The sequence below is a fragment of the Melanotaenia boesemani genome, chromosome 4 (genome assembly GCF_017639745.1).
Source record: "Melanotaenia boesemani isolate fMelBoe1 chromosome 4, fMelBoe1.pri, whole genome shotgun sequence".
Classification (NCBI taxonomy): domain Eukaryota; kingdom Metazoa; phylum Chordata; class Actinopteri; order Atheriniformes; family Melanotaeniidae; genus Melanotaenia; species Melanotaenia boesemani.
In genome coordinates, this window is record NC_055685.1 from 10,763,231 (window position 1) to 10,784,690 (window position 21,460).

The 21,460-nt window shown below is 37.6% G+C and overlaps 1 protein-coding gene across 1 annotated transcript in view; it reads left to right on the forward strand.

The window, feature by feature from the left end:
- The window catches only part of grin2bb (glutamate receptor, ionotropic, N-methyl D-aspartate 2B, genome duplicate b), a 148,201-nt gene that overhangs the window by 92,555 nt on the left and 34,186 nt on the right, over nucleotides 1-21,460 (forward strand). Inside the window, exons 4-6 of the mRNA XM_041984294.1 lie at nucleotides 1,554-1,697; nucleotides 3,887-4,157; nucleotides 5,553-5,745. Of these exons, the coding sequence (XP_041840228.1) occupies nucleotides 1,554-1,697; nucleotides 3,887-4,157; nucleotides 5,553-5,745 (608 nt within the window). The remainder of the gene's footprint in view (nucleotides 1-1,553; nucleotides 1,698-3,886; nucleotides 4,158-5,552; nucleotides 5,746-21,460) is intronic.

Genomic DNA, 21,460 nt, shown 5'->3' on the forward strand with positions numbered 1-21,460 from the left:
CATCTGCAAATTAAAAACATGATTTTATGTGTTTGAGATTGTTTTGTTTCCACCTGTATCCATAGAAACCAAGCAGCTTGATTGATAGTTATGGTTGATCGACAAATTGAGCCATCTATGAGAGCTTGTCTGCGCTTCAACATGAGTTGAATATGTGACATTATATAAGTTTTCAGTGTTATAGGAGACCAAAATACTCATTTAAAGTTTAAATCTATATTCAGGCCAACATAGACAAACCTATATTAATTTACAAATTTGGATGATTACAGCTTTTTAATGCAACTTTTTGTGATTGATCTGACCATCTTTCTATCACTGAGTGGCCATAAGGAAAACAAAGGACAGTTTGTATGAGACCAGAAATCGCTTCACTACAGGCAATTAGACCAGCATCAGTTACCATGGTGATTAGCAGTTTTAAACAAAGCTAGTTTGGTAACATGGAGAACTGACTTCCAGTGTGCTAAGCCAACAATCTTGCTGACGATAAACAACCCTGAAAGGTTATTTAATGGTAACTATCAGGTCAGTAACTTAAACAAAGTGGAGAATAGTTTATTATCTGGAAACCACAGTAAGAAAAACAAGGGATTTATCAGTTTTCTGGAAGTAGACCATAATGTAACTACTGTGGTGGAGTCAGTAAATAACGCTTCAGCTCTCCCAATTGTTGCTTAGTTTTCAGTAATGGTGTTCACTCACATACACTTTCCAAACTGTATCCAACATTTCTTGCAATTATACCTTTAAGCAGAAGCTAGTGTTTAGGATTGACCCAACACCTCCAGTCATCACAGTCACCTCAACAACACATCTCATTCTGGAGAAACTAAAGAGGACCGAGCTGACGGTGCTCTGATTACACCCTGTCTGCCATGTCGCCTTCAGTTACCTGCATTGTAAATAATTTATCTAGACTTCCATGTCCCCATGTGTTGCTTAGCTGTTTTACATGAGCGACCGACCTGCCCTTGACCATCTTTTGTACCCACCAGGCTCCTGAAGTGACAACAGAGCTCCTTGCATTCGCTCCTCTTCCTTTCACTTTGAGGAAAATGTTTTGACATAGATTTATGTTTGCATATTTTGTCCCTGATGATATGTAAATTTACTGAACCAGGTTGCCATCTATCTTACCTATTGTGCACTTTATATAGCACCCCTTTGAAGTAGATATATGTACACCCCTCACATTTTTGCAAATATTTTAGTATATCTTTTCATGAGACAACACTATAGAAATGAAACTTTGACATACAAAATATCAAAGTTTAGTTTGCATAGTTTGATATTCTATACAACAAAGTTTAATTTATATAGTGTATTCGCATGAAAAGATATAATAAAATATTAGCAAAAATGTGATGGGTGCACTCACTTACTTGAGATACTGTGTGTATATATATATTTATATATATAAGCATGTAATCATAAATATAATTGTATCTTAGGTTTTCGGGAGCTGAAAAAACTCCTACCTTTCAGCTATCTCTCATGTGGTATGACTCATGACCTTGTTTTCTTATTGGCTCTGTGTCTCTGGTTTCCAGGACGACCACTCTATGTTCTTCCAGTTCGGTCCATCCATCGAGCAGCAGGCCTCTGTCATGTTGAACATCATGGAGGAGTATGACTGGAACATCTTCTCTATAGTCACCACATATTACCCCGGTTACCAAGACTTTGTCAACAAGGTAAATAAACACAAACTGAAAACACTGGTATACCAGTTAGCTGTAACATTATGACACCAGCTCTGACCAATCAGGCAGTACATGTTGGCCATGTGAATGTCTCCTGGAGTAATTAATGCCAGAATCCAAGTTTCCATCCAACAGCACATTACATTTTGTTACTTTGCTATACAATTCAGTGGTTTTATTGTTGTGACACTGGGTGTACGTACCTTGTCTCTGCTACTATATTGCCTACGTCTTTACAAAATAATATCTGCAACTAATAATTTAAATGGTTTAAGATCTCAGACACATTCGTTTTTGCTTGTTTTTGTTTTTTGGGAACCGATCCAAGGCATCAACACTGCATAGTTCCTTTAAGATTTTTTTTCTTGATTTTAAGAGCTGGGTAGAGTAACCAAAAATATCCAAACAAATGATACTGTTTGAGTTCAAAGCCACCTGATTTTGACACATAGTTTCAAGCTGTTAAAATGGATAAGTTTGGTTAGTCTGACATCATGCCTCACTCCATTTTTTGATTGCTTTAATGGAAATAGTACAGAAGATTGGCCGAACATGTCTTTTTGAGTCGAGCCACTCACTGAGGCTTCATCTTATCTCCAGGGCAGACAGAGAAAAAAAACTCTTAAAAATGGATGGATAAAAATGGATGAGATACCGAATGTCTTTGAACATCAGACACATCTGAGAGAAAGAGGATTATTCAGCCAGCTAATCAGATTTCATGATAATATAGCAGCAGTAAAAGTATCTTTGGTTTGAACAAAAGTTAAAGTAACAATCTAGTTTCAAGCAAAAAGAAACAGATTCATGTGAAAGAGGATTCTTGCGTCTCCTCTGAGGAGCTTTTCATGGCAGTCACATTTACTTTTGGTACTGTGAGAAGCTATTCAAGGAAAAGATGCTCTGATCTCCAAAAGGTATAAAGATAATCATGACAGGATAAGATTTCCTTATTTTACCCTATAAAAAAGAAAGAAAATAAACCCCTGCACGGTCAGTAATTTGGGAAAAACCTCTTAGGGAGTATCACAGCTTGTAAACACTCATGTATTGTAGATGAGGTGTGTTCAGGATCATTAGCCATCATCTTTTCATTCTCAGCTTTTATAGAAACAGTTTGATAATTGAATCTATTCTTCTCTCTACTGCTGAAATGTCCCACTAGCTTCAAGAAAAATAAAACTGTTTCATTAAAGTCTGCACCCTTGTATTTCTCCAAATATGCCTCTGTTCATTGGTACCAAACAGTTTAGTCTTTACCTGGTCAAGGTTTATTTATAAACTTTGGATCCTCAGTTTTGTTGTTGAGAAGATTTTCTTCGAATAATACCAGTACCCAGATGAGTTTTAGGCAACTATAAGCCTTTAATGCCAAGGAATATTTTTAGCCACATATATATCCTTCCAAAGAGGCACTTAGGTTCATTATACTAAACAAAATATGAATTTTAAAGCTTCAAAAAATTATAATTGATCATTTCCTCCCATACATCCCCTCATACATCTATGTGGCCTATTCATGATACATTGATGTATATGGCAAATATTTTTGAAAACTAGCGGTTCAAAGTCCTGTTAATTCCTGCAGGTGAAGCTTAAAATATTGTGTTTGTGCAGAGATTTACAATTAGAATAATACATCCCAGGCCTTCCTGCAACCCTCTGTCAAACAAGCACACGTGAAAAGATCAGTTTTCTCCCCTCTTTACATAGAAAAGTAAAGACAGAATTTTTACTTGCTTATTATTCCACTTGTATAACTCCCTTTGTATTGATTTCTTTGAGGAACAGTTATTATTCTCTGACCCTGAAACACAAAAATAGGTTTTTCATCTAAATGCCATATATAACTTAGAGATCCACGGATACAATGCAGAGACAGTCCTAAAAGGACTTTTTGTCTCTTGGCTCATTTAATTTGGGTTTACAACTCGGCGTGTAGAAATAGTATTAAGATTAGGAGAAATTGTCTAATCTCATTCTTGCGATGTTAAAAAATAAAACTGACCACTGCTTTCAACTCCCAGGAGATGTGTAAAAGACAAATTCTTTGTCAATCTGGGGGCTGCGGGGGGTGAAAAAGACACCTCAGTCAGTTTTGTTCCAGCATTTCTTCTTCACAGCTCCACCGCATGTGAGCAGCCTACTCTTTTTCAGTTCTTGCTCTTTTTTCCAACCAGATCCGCAGCACCATTGAGAACAGCTTCGTGGGCTGGGAGCTGGAGGAGGTCCTTCTACTAGACATGTCAGTGGACGATGGCGACACCAAGATCCAAAACCAGATGAAGAAACTGCAGAGTCCTGTCTTCCTTCTCTACTGCACAAAAGAGGAGGCTAGCACGATTTTTGAGGTGGCCCACTCTGTAGGCCTCACAGGTTATGGCTACACCTGGATTGTTCCCTCCCTGGTGGCTGGTGATGCAGATCATGTTCCCTCCGTCTTCCCTATAGGTACACCACGTATCACAGTTACATGAGCAGTGCAATTCAAATGTAAGCATGCAGTGTATACAGTGCAACTAGAATGGCTGAAAAGAGTCAATTTTCTATCTATTGATAAGATCTGTGCGTGGGTTCTCCGGCTTCCTCCCACCGTCCAAAGACATGTATGTTTAGGTTAATTAATGACTCTGAATTCTCCCTAGGAGTGAGTGTGAGTGGGAATGGTTGTTTGTCCCTATGTGTTGGCCCTGCAATGGACTGGTGACCTGTCCAGGGTGCACCCTGCCTCTCACCTGTTAATGCTGGGATAGGCTCCAGTTTACCCGCGACCCTTAATGGACTAAGCGGTTCAGAGAATGAATGATAAGATCTTGTCATTAAATGGACCAAGATCAGCAAGAAACAAGATTTAATAGGAAACTGGAATATATTATTTTATTTCATGGTAAGGCCTCAGAAAACTTTGTGCTAAAACACAACTAACAGATGGGCTTGTTTGCATATGCAAATATCCTCTGAGTATATTTGCAGCCTCTCTGGTAGGATGTAAACTTTATTCTCTCGCCCTCAACTTAATTTTGTTTATATTTTGTTCTGTAATAAACTCAGTGTCCAACAATTTTATGTGAATAATTTTTTCAAGAAGTCTGATCGGAATACAGCTTCAGTGTGGAGTCCATTATTAACAACTCCTAGATGTGTTATTAAAATGCTCCAGGACATCAGGTCATTTTACAGTGACCCCTTCCACTCACTGAGCATGAGTTGTTTATTGAAGCTGCACTACTTTTACTACTTTTGTTCCATTTGCTTGAGCGGGAGAAAAAAAAAAAAAAAGAAGAACAGAAAAAAGAAAAATTATATTATGGAAACCAGTACCATCTCAGAAACTGGCTGAAAATGTAGGTTTGCCTTTTTCCAAGACATTTGCAGTGCAGGTTTAAAATGTGAGCACATAAACTAAACCAGCCATGGAAAATGACCTGAAAACGATGTAGTTTGGGTGTAACAAATGGTTGTTGACATGTGATAGCCAGCAGTTTTTCATGCTTGAAAAACCAAGTGTAAAATAAATGAGCAGCGGAGGGACCAGAGTCAAAACCGAATCTTTCTTTTAGCTATTTTTTAAAATGTATTCGAACCTTTAGAAGCATTTCTGAAGTGTAACATTTAATTTAAACTTAATATTGTAGTCTTTAATGTATTGTAGGTATAATTGCTCTTTTAATTTAGCCTCTCTTTTTATTTTTGTATAACTGTTCACCTCTGGCTATTTTTCCCAGCACACTGCCTGCTATTTTTTGCATCTTCCCTCTTTTTCTCACACAGTTCAGTCTCTCCTTTGCTTCATACTTTCCTTCCTCTCAACACATTCCCCCCCCTCTCTCTTTCTGCCTCTCTCAGGGCTTATCTCGGTGTCATATGATGAATGGGACTACAACATCGAGGCCAGGGTACGTGATGCAGTGGCTGTCATTGCCACTGCAACCTCCACCATGATGCTGGACCGAGGGCCGCACACCCTGCTGAAGTCAAGCTGCCTCGGGACACCTGACAAAAAGGGCTCCAACACCGGTCACTCCAAGGAAATCTTGAAGTGAGTCAATCCTTGTGAGATGCAGGCAGTAGGGCAGAGGGGGTAGTGCATGTCAACACAAATACTGGCAATGAAGACTGATGTACGCAGGCAAGACCACACTTGCATAACTTTATTTGGTCAGCCATGATTTAACAGATGTAACTAGTCTCAACAACGCTGTCACAGTTTGGATTGTTGGACACAAGTGTCACCAGTTATACCAAATTTTTATCAGCTTTTTTCTCCCTCTTCTTACTTTCTCTCTAAGTCATCACATGTTATTATAGCGAGACATTGTCTATAACCAGAGTGGATTATGAATTTGTCAAATGATGCTGTTTCTAAAAATGAGTTTTTATTAGATCAGCTCACAAAGCTTTTTAAGTGGCTTGAGTATAGTTGCCTGATGATGGAATTGAGTGGCTAATAGTGTGACGTATCAAATTGGTCAGCCTGAGCCCAACGCTAAACCCCTTAACCCTTACATGTTTGTATTTTGTGCCTTCATGGTATGGTCTGGGTCAATTTTGACCCAGGCTAAGATTTCCTTCATAGCAAGTGTCTATACCAAATTTTAGACTGCAGATCTATTTAGAATGTCAAATCAGCTTTTGCCAAGCATATGAATGCATTATTTAATCTTTATAAATGTTTCAGAGAGCAGGAAGAGTGTATTTTGCGGGGTTTTACAACACTCATTTTTGGAGAAAAACATTTACCATTACTCAGTATCATGTCCTGTTTTTACATAAAGACATAAACCCTACAAAAACTTACATATGTTTTACTTAATTTAATAATCACATGAACTTTCTAGAACTGACAGAATTTAAAATATAATCATGTTTAGCCATTGGAGTCATTAGACGCTGTCTTCATTGCTACATCATAAGAAATCCTAACTATTTTTTTCTTGCCTCTAGTGGCCTTTATTTTACAGTTAGTGTACAGAAAAAGGGGGTCAGAGAGAGAGAGAGGATAAGATGTGTAGCAAAAGAGCTGTAGTCTGTAGATGAGGTGGCAGTTCAACCAGTTCAGTTAAACCCTACGGCAAGATTATCAATGTTATTTTAACTTTTATCACTTAAACACAAAACATGAAATAATAAAACTTTCTGCAATTTTCCAGTCATTTGAAGGACAGAAGTCTTCTAAGCAGATCAGATGGCAGGCGTCGCATGGCAGATTACTCATTACAACAAAAAGTGACTAGCAAATTGACTTGTACTAGCGTGGACTTGGACTTGAGAGGGGATGTCAGTGTCTTTATGTGCAATGAACAACTGACCCGGTTATTTCCTATTTAAGGTGAAACAGAGTTGTGTGTGTCGGTGTCTCTAAAAGCCAAATATACATTTTTGTACTTTCTCAGCACATCAATCAGCTGTTCATTAAGTGTATTAAGGAGAATAGTCCTCCCTCACAGATTTAAAAAAAATCCTGGAGGAAATTCTGGTGTTATGTTAACATACCGGACACTTATTCAGCCTCTTGTTCCGTGTGCTGTTGTGCAGTTGAATAACTTGCCTTTCCAGATTAAATGTTTGTTCTTAGTCTTGAGTTTTGTGAAATAAATTTCTAAATAAATGCGACTTATAGTCCAGTGCATATATGACTGATGTGACTTATACTCCGGCGCAACTTATAGTCCAGAAAATACACTACTTACTTTCGGTGTTAAATACCCAAGGTAAGTGTTAGAGATGACTCCAGCAGGTTTACATCCACACATTTATAATAAGATTAAGACCATTACACTCATTGAAAGGTTTGCTCTTTCAAATGATGCCATCTTCAATTCAGGTCCCATGAGGGCCACAATCCTGCAGGTTTTTAATGTTTCCCTGCTCCAACTCAAGTTAAATGGAGCCAACAGTCTATGTCTAAGTTCTGCACAATGACTCATTAATTTGAGTCAGGTGTGTTGGAGCAGGAAAACGTCAAAAACCTGTAGGCCCTTGTTGGACTGAAATGAATAGTTCTGGTTCAAGGAGTGCTTTTCATTCACATAAAAATATGTGAATAAGAGCAGCTGAACTGGCATTCTCTTGTATTATTATACAATATACAAAGATAATAAGTCAGGGAAAATAGATGCAAAGACCTGAAGCAAAGCAGAGTTCATATACTGACCCTATAGACAGAGCTTAAAACTTTCATGTTGATATTCCATGTGCATCTATGTGATGATGTCCACTTTTTTCTCTGTTGCAAGTGTTTATTTGACCACAAATGCTAATGGCCATGGATTAGCATTAAAAGTGTATGGTAAGAGTTAGAAATAATGTTTATGATTATATCTACATGCAACAAAATGCATGCTTGGACAATTACGCAGCTTTACATGATTCCAGTTTACACATTATTATTTTTAATATATTAGATTTGAGCACTACACTACCTTGACTCACACATTGCCATTGCTATTTTTACACTTCTATTGAGAAACCGTTGCTGTAGTAATTGATTTTATGTATGTTTTTTATTAAACTTTTATTTATCCCAGAAAGTCTGATTGAGATTAAAAACCTCTTTTTCAAGGAAGTCCTGGCCAAGAGGCAGTAAAATTCAACACACAGTTACAACATGCAAACAAACAACATTATTATAAAACAGGTCATGAAAACAATTGCAAGTTATTGAGGCAGTCTCTAATACTTTCAGCTTGGTTTTGAAGGCATTTGAGGGTAATAGCTCAGTGAATTCCAGCCTTTCTGCAACATGTTCCAAGCAAAACAAGCTGCACGAACAAAGGCTTTCTTCCCGAGCTCTGTAGAAGCAAAAGGAACAGAAAGCATCAACAGATCATTTGATCTTAAGGAGTACGAATCAACACTTCTCTGAGTAATTAAAGTACAAATGTCAGGAGGCAGTAGTCCAAGCATAGCCTTGTAAATAAATGTGTACCAATGACCCTGCCTCCTAGTGGCCAGAGAGTGCCATCCCACTCGTGAGTACAAGTCACAGTGATGCGTCATGGTGCTACAGTTAGTAATAAAGCACAGGGAAGCGTGATAAATCGTGTCTACCATTTGAAGACAAGAAGACGAAGCATTCATATAAAAAAGATCACCATAATCTAACACATAAAAAAAGTCGCAATGACAAGACGCTTTGATGTACATATACATATTCTTACATACACACTAAACATGTTGCTTCATGAATGCCCCAGAAATGTCTTTATGCTGCCTTTTTTTAAAGGAAGTTAACATTACAATAGTCGAGGCACTCAAAGGGGATGTTCCCCAATGTCCTGAATTTAACCACACTGAGACTGAACAACAATTTGTTATTGAGGTCAATAAAGTCCCCGTAATGTCCTGCTGAGAAGGTTGTAGTGAAATCAGTAGTGACTGTCATAAACAGCTTATGGACATCCAGGGGAAGTCCCTTGTTTGTCAGGACTGTGCTGGTTATTCTGCACTAGCTTACTCTACAAATGTTAGCACACCAGGCTAATTAGCATGATAAATTCAGTAACAGCATGTAAATTCAATGATAACTGAGCAGTTTTTTTTAGAGGAAAGAGAAATATCCTTAACTATGACAGTAGAACCTTCAGGGTAGAGTTTCATTGTGTGCTCTTGTGCATATTTGAAACCCATTTGACCCATCAACTTTTATTATTTGACAGTATTTTCATCAGTTTATATTAGCTCTCTTTAGTGACAAATCTAACGGTTTTTCCACCAACAGTCCTAGGTTTGACTCATAAATTTACCACTACTTTGGTCTTTAACTCACAAATTCTTAGCATCAATGTGTCATTATGAAGTAAATGTTTGCTACACAATATGTGACAGCCACAGATTAGCCATTAGCTTTTAGTGGACACCCTAGCTCCAGTTCTGTCTGGCTTTTTATGTCCTAGAAACTAAATACTATTTATCACACAAAGACAGAGCATGGTGCTTTTTTTCAGTAGCTGAAATGGTGAATAGTAGAAAAAGTGAAAAAATGGAGAAAGCTTATCCAGCAAAGAGAAAGAGACTCATCACTGTAAGACAAAAAGAGAGCAAAGCGTGATGAAGAACAAATACACTGTATAAAAGAAAACAAGACTGAACCTCAAACAGACACGAGAAAGGGAGTAAGAGTTCTGACATCAAAGGGTTAAAAACCAACATTTACTTGGGCTAACTAGAGATCCTGGTTTTTAGTTGAAACTCGGATTATTCTGGATCTTTTTAGCTTTGCACTGCAGCCCGAAGCCAATTAGCTCTTTAGTGTGTTTCTTTTCCTCTTTTCTAACCTTTGCCAGGAAAATTATGAAGTTGGTTCAGTTTGGTTTGTTTGTATTTTCATTTTTTCTTAACTGGATTGCTCAAAAGTTTTTATTTTATAAAAGGAATCAGAGGTGGGGCTGGAACCAAATTAGAAGTGATTAATGTTTTGTGTTGATCTGCATCCAAGATTGTTATATTTGGAGGCAGTGTACAGTCTCGCTGACATTTTTATTTGCTATGTGGTTCTCATCATTTTGTGCTTTGTGCTGCTGGTTGTTGAAATGGTGTAAAATAGAAATTGATCTGGTGTTGGTCTGGTGTGGCGGTTGGGAGCAGTCTTCCTATCACTGCTACTCAGTAAAAGAGCAAACTAAAAAGCAAAGAAAAACACAATTAGCATGATTAGATACAATCATATTATACATTATTAGTTAAAATAGGAACTAAAAGAGAAGTAAAAGAAATTTTAAAAAGATCAAAAGCAAAACTTGATTTTGATTTTATCTGGTGAATCACTAAACACAAATTCACACAGGCGCTAACAAAGCAGACATATTCCCCAAAGAGAGCCAGAATTTGTTTTAGCATCCAATAAAAGCTTAAACACAAACTGAACATTAGTTTAGCTCTCAGACTTAAAACGAGATCTCCTCTTATCTTTATCTTAACCCACAGCTATCTTTAAATTAAAACATTCCTCTTTTCCTCAGAACCTCAGTGTTTAGCTTTTTTTGGCATGTTACAGAGCAAAAAAGAGCATCAGTATTCAATAATTAATTCTCATTTAACTTCATAGCCATGTGTTTACTGTTCACATTGATCAGAGATTCCACAGCTAATTGAATGCCTGGGGATGACTGGATTAATGGAAAAAAAAGAGGCCAAAGAACAACAGGGGGGTTATCACTAGCACTCACAAACACACATTTAAAAACCTCTTGCACACATACTCACACTGTTTGCCTTAGTATGACAGCAATGTATTTTATAGGGTTTAATAAAACTACGGATTTATTCCTCATTATAAATATGGAATACTAGTCTGAATCTGCCTGCTTCCTGTTATTTTTATGTCATAAGATATTTTCTTTGTTTATTGTATGTTTTTGTCACTGTCAGGTTGAATTTGATGAATGTGATGAGATAGAGAACTATTCTGCAACCTCTGTTGCCACTACTGCATTAATATCCAGGTTGAGGTTGATGTATTATTGCAGATTTTGGTCTTGTTTCTGTGTTTAATGACAGGAACGCTTATGCTTGTCATTTAGGATTCAGCCACCAACAACACAGAGATAACAATAAGACTACAGCCATGAATATTTCAGAATATTTCAGTCCCTGAAGGACATCACCAGACATGGGGTTAGCCCTCAATCATCCCTCAGGCACACACCTGGGATGCTCCTATGCTGTGCTGTGTGAGCGTATGTGTGTCTGTGGAGAGTGCTGTTTAAGAGTGTGTGTTCTCAAACCAGCCATTGCATTTTTCTCCATTCCACTGAGTGGAGAATTTGGATCGGCAGATCTTGATGGTGACCCCAGGGTCTGGCAAGAGCCTAACAAACACATATACGCATGTTACACACACACTTAATGTCTCCAATTCCATCCCCTCCTCCCCCAAGAGACAAAAGCAATAATAATGCCATATGTCTCTGCATGGTCCTGTATGGCTACAGGCCACAATGGGCTGCATGCCCGTTGCATTAGCATGACATCCTGTCAGTGCTGATGGACAGAGATGAGACACCCCAGTGAGTCACACTCTTAAATTTGTTTAGGGGCTGCTGCATACATAAATACATGCACAAACTCCAAGCTCTCTCCAGCCCAGACACCAACACAGATAAGCAAACACGCACACAGAGCTCTAGAGGCCATCCATTGTTTCCTGTCTGATGGAGAAGACAGGAACACCGGGATAATGAAAAAATGTGCTCCAAGTGGTTTTAGATGAGGCACTAAGGGGCTTGTTTGTATGTGTATGGATATATTTTTTTTATTATTAGTATTAAGAATATTTGGTTTCCCCTCAAATCCCTGCGCTGACATATAAATGTGGGACTGGTAGATATGATGTAACAGGTGTTAAATATCTTGTAATGAGTTTGCTCTAATGTGATCTGATGAGATTTTTTGTCTTCATGTCTTTGAGTTGACTGCACACACTTCTTTTCAACCTCTGGTTGAGTTACGCAGAAAATCTTTTCCAAAGACTATTAAACATTCCCGCTGCTTCCCCTGCATGCAAGGCAAGCGTGCTGCTCTCATTTCATGTCACCCTTAACGTAGCTTTTCCCTGCAGTGGGAGAGCAGCGTTATTGCAGTTCTTAATGGACACAATAAAAGTGTCTGTCTTACAAATCTTGTGTTTATTAGAAGGCAAGTAGGCCATTCCATTGTGCTTCTGGGTATCTAGAGCATAAATGACCATCTCTTTTCCAAGAACTGTCCTCTCAAGTGAAGTGAGTCAGACCATCAATAGACACAATTATGCCACCTGCCTGTTCTAACACTCAGCTCCTATTTTCCTCTCACGTACATCTCTTTTCCTTAGTCTTCTTTTGTTTCCACCTTCGTCTTTGTAACACTCGAACAGGCTGTTTTTCCTGAAAAGGTGTTCCAATACATGAAGCTAAAATGAAAAGTCTCCACACCCCATCTTATTATTTTTTTCTTTTTTTGTTCCATCCACAAAAACTGTTAATTGCCATTTTCTAAATATAAATCCTATAAATGGAAGGAAAGAGGATGGATTAGGGTATTTCCGAGAAAAATTGCTTACACTCTGTATGAATTGATTTTCTGTCCTCTTTCTGGTTATGACTAATTGCTGTAAGGGACTTACTCTGAAACACTATAGAAAAAATGAATCGATATGTCAAGGGAATTTAACTTTTTTTCTTATTGAAATGTTTCTATTGGATTATTTAAATCTGTAAATCTGTATGTGCTACTCACTGAGTTTTCTATATATATGTAGTATATTTTTCAGGTATAAAAACCCTGTTGATTAATTATTTTTATTTCTGTAATAATGGAATAAAGGGAAAGGAACACAGCAATATATCACACAATGATGTCCTGCCGTGTTAATTTTTTTAAATCAACCAACAGACTCAAGCTTCAGATTACAACCATATTACAGAGGAGGGCAACAGAAAACATGTCAGCACGCCACCGCGTTACACTCCAGTGTGGTGAGCTCAATGCCATTGTAAAATCCTTTATATGATTTATTCCAGTGTTTTATGTCACAAAGAAAAATCTCCTAACAATATCCAGAAAAATAAGGAACACTTTCCATGAGGTAGACATGTTACTATCAGAATCAGACATACTTTATTAATCCCAGACTGGGAAATTTCAGTGTTAACAGCATCATAAATGTCAGAGAGGAAAAAAAAGAGTAAAATTAAACTGTTAGATGCAAAAATACTATATATAAAAATAGAAAAGAAAGGAGATGTGAAAGAAAAAAGACAAATAATCAATAAAAATGTTTAAAATTCTATATACATGCTTACTCATATATATATATATAATTTAAGAAATGTAGATAAAAATACTATTTACAATTTACAATTTATAAATGAGTATCCAGGTAAAAATAAATATGTGAATAATGGGACAATATGGAGTGCAAGATTAAAACACAGAAGTATGTGGTGCATGAAGAAATAGAGTAAGAAGCAGTTAACCAGCTGTGAGTCTGGAGTTGTAGCACAGAGCCATGGCCTGTTGCAGGAAAGATCTCAGGTAGCGTTTTTTGTGCTGGTTGAGTCTTTTGGAGAAGGAGATCCATAAAAAAGACCATAATAGGAGCAAAAACAGAGGGTTCATCACAAGGTGCAAACCATTCATTAAGCCATTCATTCAACTAAAATGACGGGGAAAAAAAAGGTTTGGGGAACATGTTGAGCTGTTTTTTAAAATTTGCTGCTGAAGGGTACAATCTTAAAGATGATTTTTTTTGTGGTTATTTTTATTTGTCCAAAGACATAAATCTTTGTTTAAAAAAGCACCCTACACCCTGAGGGGTCCTCTGGAAAGCTTTAAACCTCCAAGTCTTTTTTTTTATGTGTCAGCTTCTAATGAAACTAGAACTATGTAATAAAAACTAGCTAAAAAGTCAAGCTTTCTTTATTGTAAACTACTGACTTTCTCTTATGTTTACTGATACACAAAAATATAAGTGGTAAAAGAAGAAAAAGTAATAAAGAGACATCATGCATCATGTTTAGTAGGTTTAAAGAGTTCTGATATTTAAAGTCTTCCTTTCATTAGCATTGAATGTAAATACTCTCATGGTACATCACATCATTTCCTTTAACCTTTTGTTTTTGTTTACAACTATATGCTTCAGTCATGTCTACACTCATCACTCATAACTCCTGCACTGATACATGATTGTTGACTGAGTCATGACAAGAGTAAAATTCAGAGTAAACAGCTCGGAGCCAAACTTCGTAGCCAATTATGAGGTTAACATTTTTAGTGTTTATATTGGAACAAAAAGGCATCATTAAACATTTTTAGTGGTTTTTGGGTAAATTATTCAACACATTTTTATTTGTGCTATAATTTTTTTTCCATTACAAAATGTATGTGGCATGTATAAGCTTGCTTCATATGTTTGGCTTAGCTTTGTGATGGTCCAGTCCATTTGTTAAGAAGAAAACTAGTGGAGACTGGAAGCAGATTAAACTAGAGTTCAAAATGAAAACACCAAAAAAAATCCAAGAGGAAATTGTATGTTTTAAGACATTGTTTCTTTAAAATAACCTTCTAAAGCTTTTTTACTTTAAAAACATGAATACTTCAATCATAGGACCATCGCCTTGACTTTCAGACCAACACTATCAGAATGATCAGACTTGAATTCAGGCTGTTTGTTTGATAAACGTCCATACACCAGAGATGATTTCCATCAGTGACATGTTGACACATGTAGAGAAAGTGCCAGATTTTTGGGTTATTTCTATTGAGAAAACACTGTGTAGTTTGCTGTTTTTGAGATTTTAAGACTGTGGAAGATCATTGCCCATGACTCATATCGTCCATATTAAAATATTTCAAATGAGAAAGTCCTTTCTCTGATACACACTCACTCTCTTCAGGCTCCACAGGTCGCTTTCTGATAGCTCCGGCTCCACAGGGGTCCTCATGAGTCCACCTCACATGGAGCTCCTGTGGACTCGCTTATTAAAGGCTGCAGCTCAAAAACACAGAGCTTTACATCTTTATGTGTTCAGTCCCCATCACTGCGTGTGTGCAGGTTTTATGTGTGTTTACGCTGTAAGAGCTGTGCCACCAGCAATAAATGACTCATTAAATAAGCAGTGGAATTGTCCTGGGATATTTCATTTGTATTTGCATGGTTTTTAAAATTCAGGTTTTGTCAATAGCTTTGCAGCTGTGCAAGATAGAAACATCACAGGTTTGTAAGAGGGTGAGAGGCTTGTCCTGTGCATTAAGCCCCATTCCATATTATTTTCAGCTAAAGCTACATTTTTCTCTGCGGTGTAAGGATGTAATGTCTTTCACCATGTATGTGGTCTGTGGTCTGATTTGTGCTACCACTGGTGTGATCCTTTTGCAAGTTGGTCTCTATAAAACATGCGGGCATGACAATCAGAAACTACATAGTTCACATCATTCAAACTTTTAATCATGATACATAATGGAGCAGAAATCATGTCACCAGCAAACGTTATAATAAGATAATCAATTATTTACAACCAGGATTAACATGCATATGAATTCCTTCCTTTTTTTAAATGATTGAAAACAGTTTTTGACCTTCCACACTGTTTTAATAGGCTGGAGGACATATCCTGAGCAACATAAGGAGAGGTATCACTGGATTAGAATGAGGTTCATGAGGTTAAAATTTTGTTAGTTGATTCATAACAACACTTTATCAAGATCGATTAAAAGCGATTGTCAGCTCACTCGTACTCTTTTGAGCGTACTAGGTCCATTGTGTGCTTAAAAAAAAGCCAATATAAGCTTGAAAGCAGTGTTTTGGATAAATACATCCTATAGAGTTTTTATATTTCAATTGACTTATAAATATGGGTTTAAAAAGGTAACATGATGAGGAGAATGATCATTTAGTGAAATCAATTAATTATCTGTAGGTTATCTAAATGAGTACAGGCTTCCTGCACTTTATGTTTGTATAGTTGTGGTATAGTTTTCTCTGTAACAATACTTTGGATTGAATTTTTATATTAAAAATTTAAACCTTTAACTCTGTAGAATAGACGTAGGCCTTCAGATGAAACAGAAGTGGATGTCTTCTTTGTTGTTTTTTTCACTGCTTGCATTCGGTAGCTGCACACTTTTCTCGCCCAATTCTTGTAACTTGTGCTGTGAAGATGATGTGAATCAAGATATTAGTGATATTCCCAAAGTATATGACTTTCATTTTTCAATCCATGCATATTAAATGCACTTGTGTCTGGCTGCTTCTTCCCCCGGAGCATTGCAGACTCCAAAGTTATGTGTAAACACTAACCTTCACTTAAAACAGAACCGGTTGGATTTTCTCTTGATAATCCCTACATATTGGTTACCTACTTTAAAAGTTAAAGCCGAGTTCAGACTACATCTTTTTTAGTCTATGATTTTGTTCACATTATGTGACATGCTTCACATGTGAGCTGGAGTTTTTAAGTCACTGGGAATTCATGCTACAGAAAATATCTGCGACAGGAGGCCCCATTAAAAGATTTTTCACCAGATTTGACCATCATCTCGTCTGTCTGATCCTTATTATTCATGTCCAGCTCTCGTGCAGATAAGTCTTGCTCATCATTAACATACAAGTAGCTCCTTTTGATTCTGATGGTTTTTATCAGCTGGTTGTTGAAAAGAGGGGCATTTTCTGTCTCTCTCTCTCTCTCTCTCTCTCACCGTCATGTTTGTCATGATTTACAACGTTGGAAACTTTATAGATGAATGGAGAGTCTTGCCAGAGTTTTCATTTCTAGAAATGAGCCTAATTTTTAACTTGATTGAGCCACACAAATCAAGTCTTTTTTTAGCATTCACATATGGCAATCAGTCACCACTGATCCATTTTTGATTTTCCCAGATCTGGCTCATTTTGTTTGTAACTGCAAAGACTTGTCTGCAGTCTGAAAACAGGCTGAAAACCTTGCAGAATCCACTTGGCCTAAAGCAAAGATCCTCTGTGCAACAGCAACCCCAGAAACCCAGTGTTTTAATCATGCTGATCAATAGCCAAGTTTTCATGGACACAAGTACTCACATTAAATCCAGAATCGGAAGAAAATCATACTAACTGAAAGATTCTGATCCGATCATTCGGATCACAATTTCATTCGATGAAGAGGGGTGGGTGAAGCCAGTTGCTTCGATCAGCGTGCAGGAAAACACATAGTCCAAATGTCGGGTAGAAATTGATCATGGCTGTTGCGTCAGCTGTACAGCTTTTATTGCGCTATTTGCTTTATTCAGTAAAGTTTATTTGGGGTGTGGGCAAAACTAAAGCAATCAATGTTTGATGCAAATGCACTGCTTAAAATATTAAAAAGAACACTATGAAATTACGGGGTAGACACTGGTGGCACAGCAATAAATACGCACACTCAGTCTGTTTACACCAGAAATCCGGCTTTTTCCTCTATATTTGTTTCCGGTAAGTTGGAAAGCAGTACAGTTCTGTGCATGTCAAAGCGAGTTATTATGTTCAAATAAGCATCACACGTCATGATCGGAATAACAGCACAGGTCTGATCAGAAAGGTAACCCCATGTTAAACATGGCTAAGCCAAGAATCTGGACATAATTAACACAACAATCAATAGCTTCAACTTATGGAGTAGAACAGGAGCAGGCTCATGTTATCATTTTCCATTATCTCTCTATGTCTACAGTTTGCACAAGTTACTCCTTTTTTTTTTTGCATAAAGTTTAGTGTAAAGGGCTAATTTACATACTAATTGATCCGTTAATAATGAACAATCCAGTGATGAAGTACTTCTTATTGTCATGGGGACACAACCCCTTTTAAATATGAGATTTTAACTCTTCATAGCATCTCTGCAAGACTTATTGCATGTAGCTCGCATTTTCTCAGTAACTGCTGTCTCTTCAGAGGTAGGTCTTCTGCAAATTATGAGTCATCCATCCAAAGCTGATACACTATGTCAGTGTGTGTATACGTGCACACACTCCCTTACAGACACATGCAGAGAGATATACAGTGTATTTTTACATTGCTGCATTGCAGTGACAGAGAAATTGTGACCCTATTTAGCTCCACTTGAGATAAAAGACAGAATTAAAGAGAAGTTGTAATAAAGTCACTGAAATAAACGGATTTCAAACAAAGAAACGAAAAAAAAAAAACATAAAAAATGGACTGTTTCATACCACTGATGATTCATGGCGACTGTTACTAAAAAACTAAAATCCCCTCGCAGCCAGTGATTAGTTGGGGAACAGTTTGCGAGCAAGGCACACACAAGAGCTACATATTGCTGTGATGAGGCTCACAAGGTTCTATTGGTGGCTTATCCTGTTTTTTTTTTTTTTTTTTGTTTTTGTTTTTTTTTTTTTTGTTTTTTTTGTTTGTTTGCTTTTTCATCTTCTTTCACCAGAGTCAGAGGGGAGCTCTGACATGAGGAGGGATCAAACGGCACATAAAGGCTCCATCAATAGTGCAGGGCTTCAAAATGATAAACAGAACAGCCTCCTCTGCTGTAAATTCACAGCATGCATCAATCTTTGTAAAGGCACAGGTTAATGCACGGGCAAATGAGTCATATTGATGTGCAATCCGACACGCTGCTCAGAGGTTAGATGGTGAGATTGATCTGAAAGTGAAAGACAGCATGAGGGGAAGTGGGTAAACACTCAGGTTTAGACTGAAAATTACTCCTTTCTCTCACTTTCGGTCTCGCTTTCAAACAGCCTCTCTTGGGCGAGATTACTGTTCCCATGGCAACACAACTGATTGCATGAAAATTGCTGTGGTTGTGGGTGCCATGGTAACACGTTACAAGGCATTATACTATGTTAAAAATCTCCTTGCATCCTTGTGTTGTTTTTTTTTTTTTTTTTTTTTTTTTTTTTTGCTCATACACAAACTCACTCTGTCATGACAACACATTAGCTCACAGGGCGGCTACTGGTCCTGTGGGTTGTCATGGTATCAAGGTGGCAACAAGTTGGACCTCCGGAGCCTCCACCCACACCGCCTTGATCTTTTTTGTTGCCTATTCAAACAGAGATTATTCTTAGGAGGCTAATCCCATGTTACACCCGCATTACAGCACTTGCAGCGTGCTAGCCAGCCTGTATGCAGCAAGAGGCATTTCATGGAGGCTTGAGTCATATTATTGACTTGCTTAAAGCATTTAGCCTGCTCTGTGTGTGTGTGTGTGTGTGTGTGTGTGTGTGTGTGTGTTTGTGTGTGTGGAAGATGCAGAAAGAGAGTTGAGCTATAAATAAAGTCAAAGACATTACAGATAGAGGCACTGAATGTTCTAGTGGGAGGTACCTGTGATAAAATCTTGGGTAGATTTCAGGATTATGTTGGTTGTTTAAAAAAAATAATAATAAAAAAAACTTGAACTGATTTACTGTCTTTATTTCACACTGTTAACATTATTGAACATGATGCTTGGTTAAATGAGATTCTCCTTTAAAGGTCTGCACACACATATACAGACATACATACAGCTTCTTTCTGCTCACATTCAAGATATTTATTTCTCCGGTGGATTGTTTCAGAGGCAGAGCGTCTCCATGGTGACGGCAGCCCACAGATCAGTATGAGGAAGAGGGAGGGAAGGAGGTGGCTGAGAAAGAAAGCAATGATTCCAGCTAATCTGCCACTGCTGTACACTTGTTGACAGATATAGAGCATATACTGATATGAATTCACCAGGCAGTTAATACACTCGCTTCTCCTTTCTGGCTCCTGCACCTTTCACTTCTTGCTCCGCTGTCTTCATCCTCCCGGCGCTCCCTCTTCTTCATTGTCTATCAGGTGCCATATGTCTCAAACAGGGTTACCTTTGTAGTTGTTTTGGTTCTGTGCCTCGAGTGCATAAATGATTAGGGGTTACTACTGATTATAATAACAAGAGGAAAAGGGGGAAGATAAACTCCAACCCAAGGGAAATTTGAAAGGTTTTAAATAAATAGAAGAAAAAAGCTGGAAAAAAATGAGCTCATATTACCACCTTATATTTACATATAAACACAATTACACAACTTTCTTTTAAAGCTATGATTTTTTTCAAACCCCACAGAAAGAGGACATCTTTGCCTCATGAAGTGACACAATTCTACCCTCATAAAACACACAACCTATTTCTTCAATTAAAAATATGCTCATGTTTGTAAAAGATAGAGTTTGATGTCCCTGGACAGGAAGCAGAGCTGAAGATACTAGGATTTTTACTGGGAGTGACCAGCCCAGAGTGAACAGTTTAAAGACAAAGGCAGAGGAGGGATAGTGGTTATATCGAAAAAAGGATGCTGGAGGTGGAACTGCAAGGCTGGAAGAAACACGGAAAAACAACCAAAAATGGATCATGGATGACATGAAAGAGGACATGAAGATGCTGCAAGAGACAGGATGATATGGAGGCAGATACTTTACTGTGGAAACTCCTTAGGTGAGAAGCTAAAGGGGAAAAAAAGCGCTTTATATTGATGTAAAACAATTATGAACTATAACTGTAATATAAATATCAGTTATGAACTATATATTCTGTGGTTCTGTTTTTCTTGATTTTGCATTGTTTCTTGTTTTTTTTAGTTAAGGCAAGAACACACTTTGCAGATTAGAAGTGGTCTACGTGAAAGAAATGAAAGAAATTGCGGTAGAATCAAATTTTTGGCAGTGCCAGAAATTTAGCCACATCTTCTAACCAGCCAACAGGAATGTAGCCTGGCGTGACGAACTGATGGGATTTTACATCAAACCAAAAACAGATCTGAACATTGTAGATGAAAGTAAAGCAAGCTAGTTTATGGAATTCAGAGAAGCACATCTAGTTAAGCTGCAGCAACAGAAGTCTTATTTGTGTGATATGTACTCCAACTCGAACCCTAAAAGATGCTGCATGAAAAGAAATAATGGAGGAATTACAATTATCACCAAGTAGCGAACCAGCAGTCACATCTTTGCAAGCAATGCCGCCATTTTCAGACTGAACTGATCAGTTTACTGAACTTAACTTTACGTTAACATGACACTTTGAATCCATGTTGCTCCACACAGTTTTGGTCTACTACGATTCATCAGGTATCATCAGGTGTACTGTCTGCACACATCAAACGTGATTAGATGCCTGTTGCACAGAATGGTTTGCTGTGAACTCTCAAGCAAAATCTCAAACTGTGTCGCTGTAAGTGCACAGTCTTGTGTTGTGCTGTTCCCTGACTCAGCCCCACACCTACACCTGCAGTACTCTTTGTATATACACCAGGATTTCTTTTTGTTCCTCACCTGA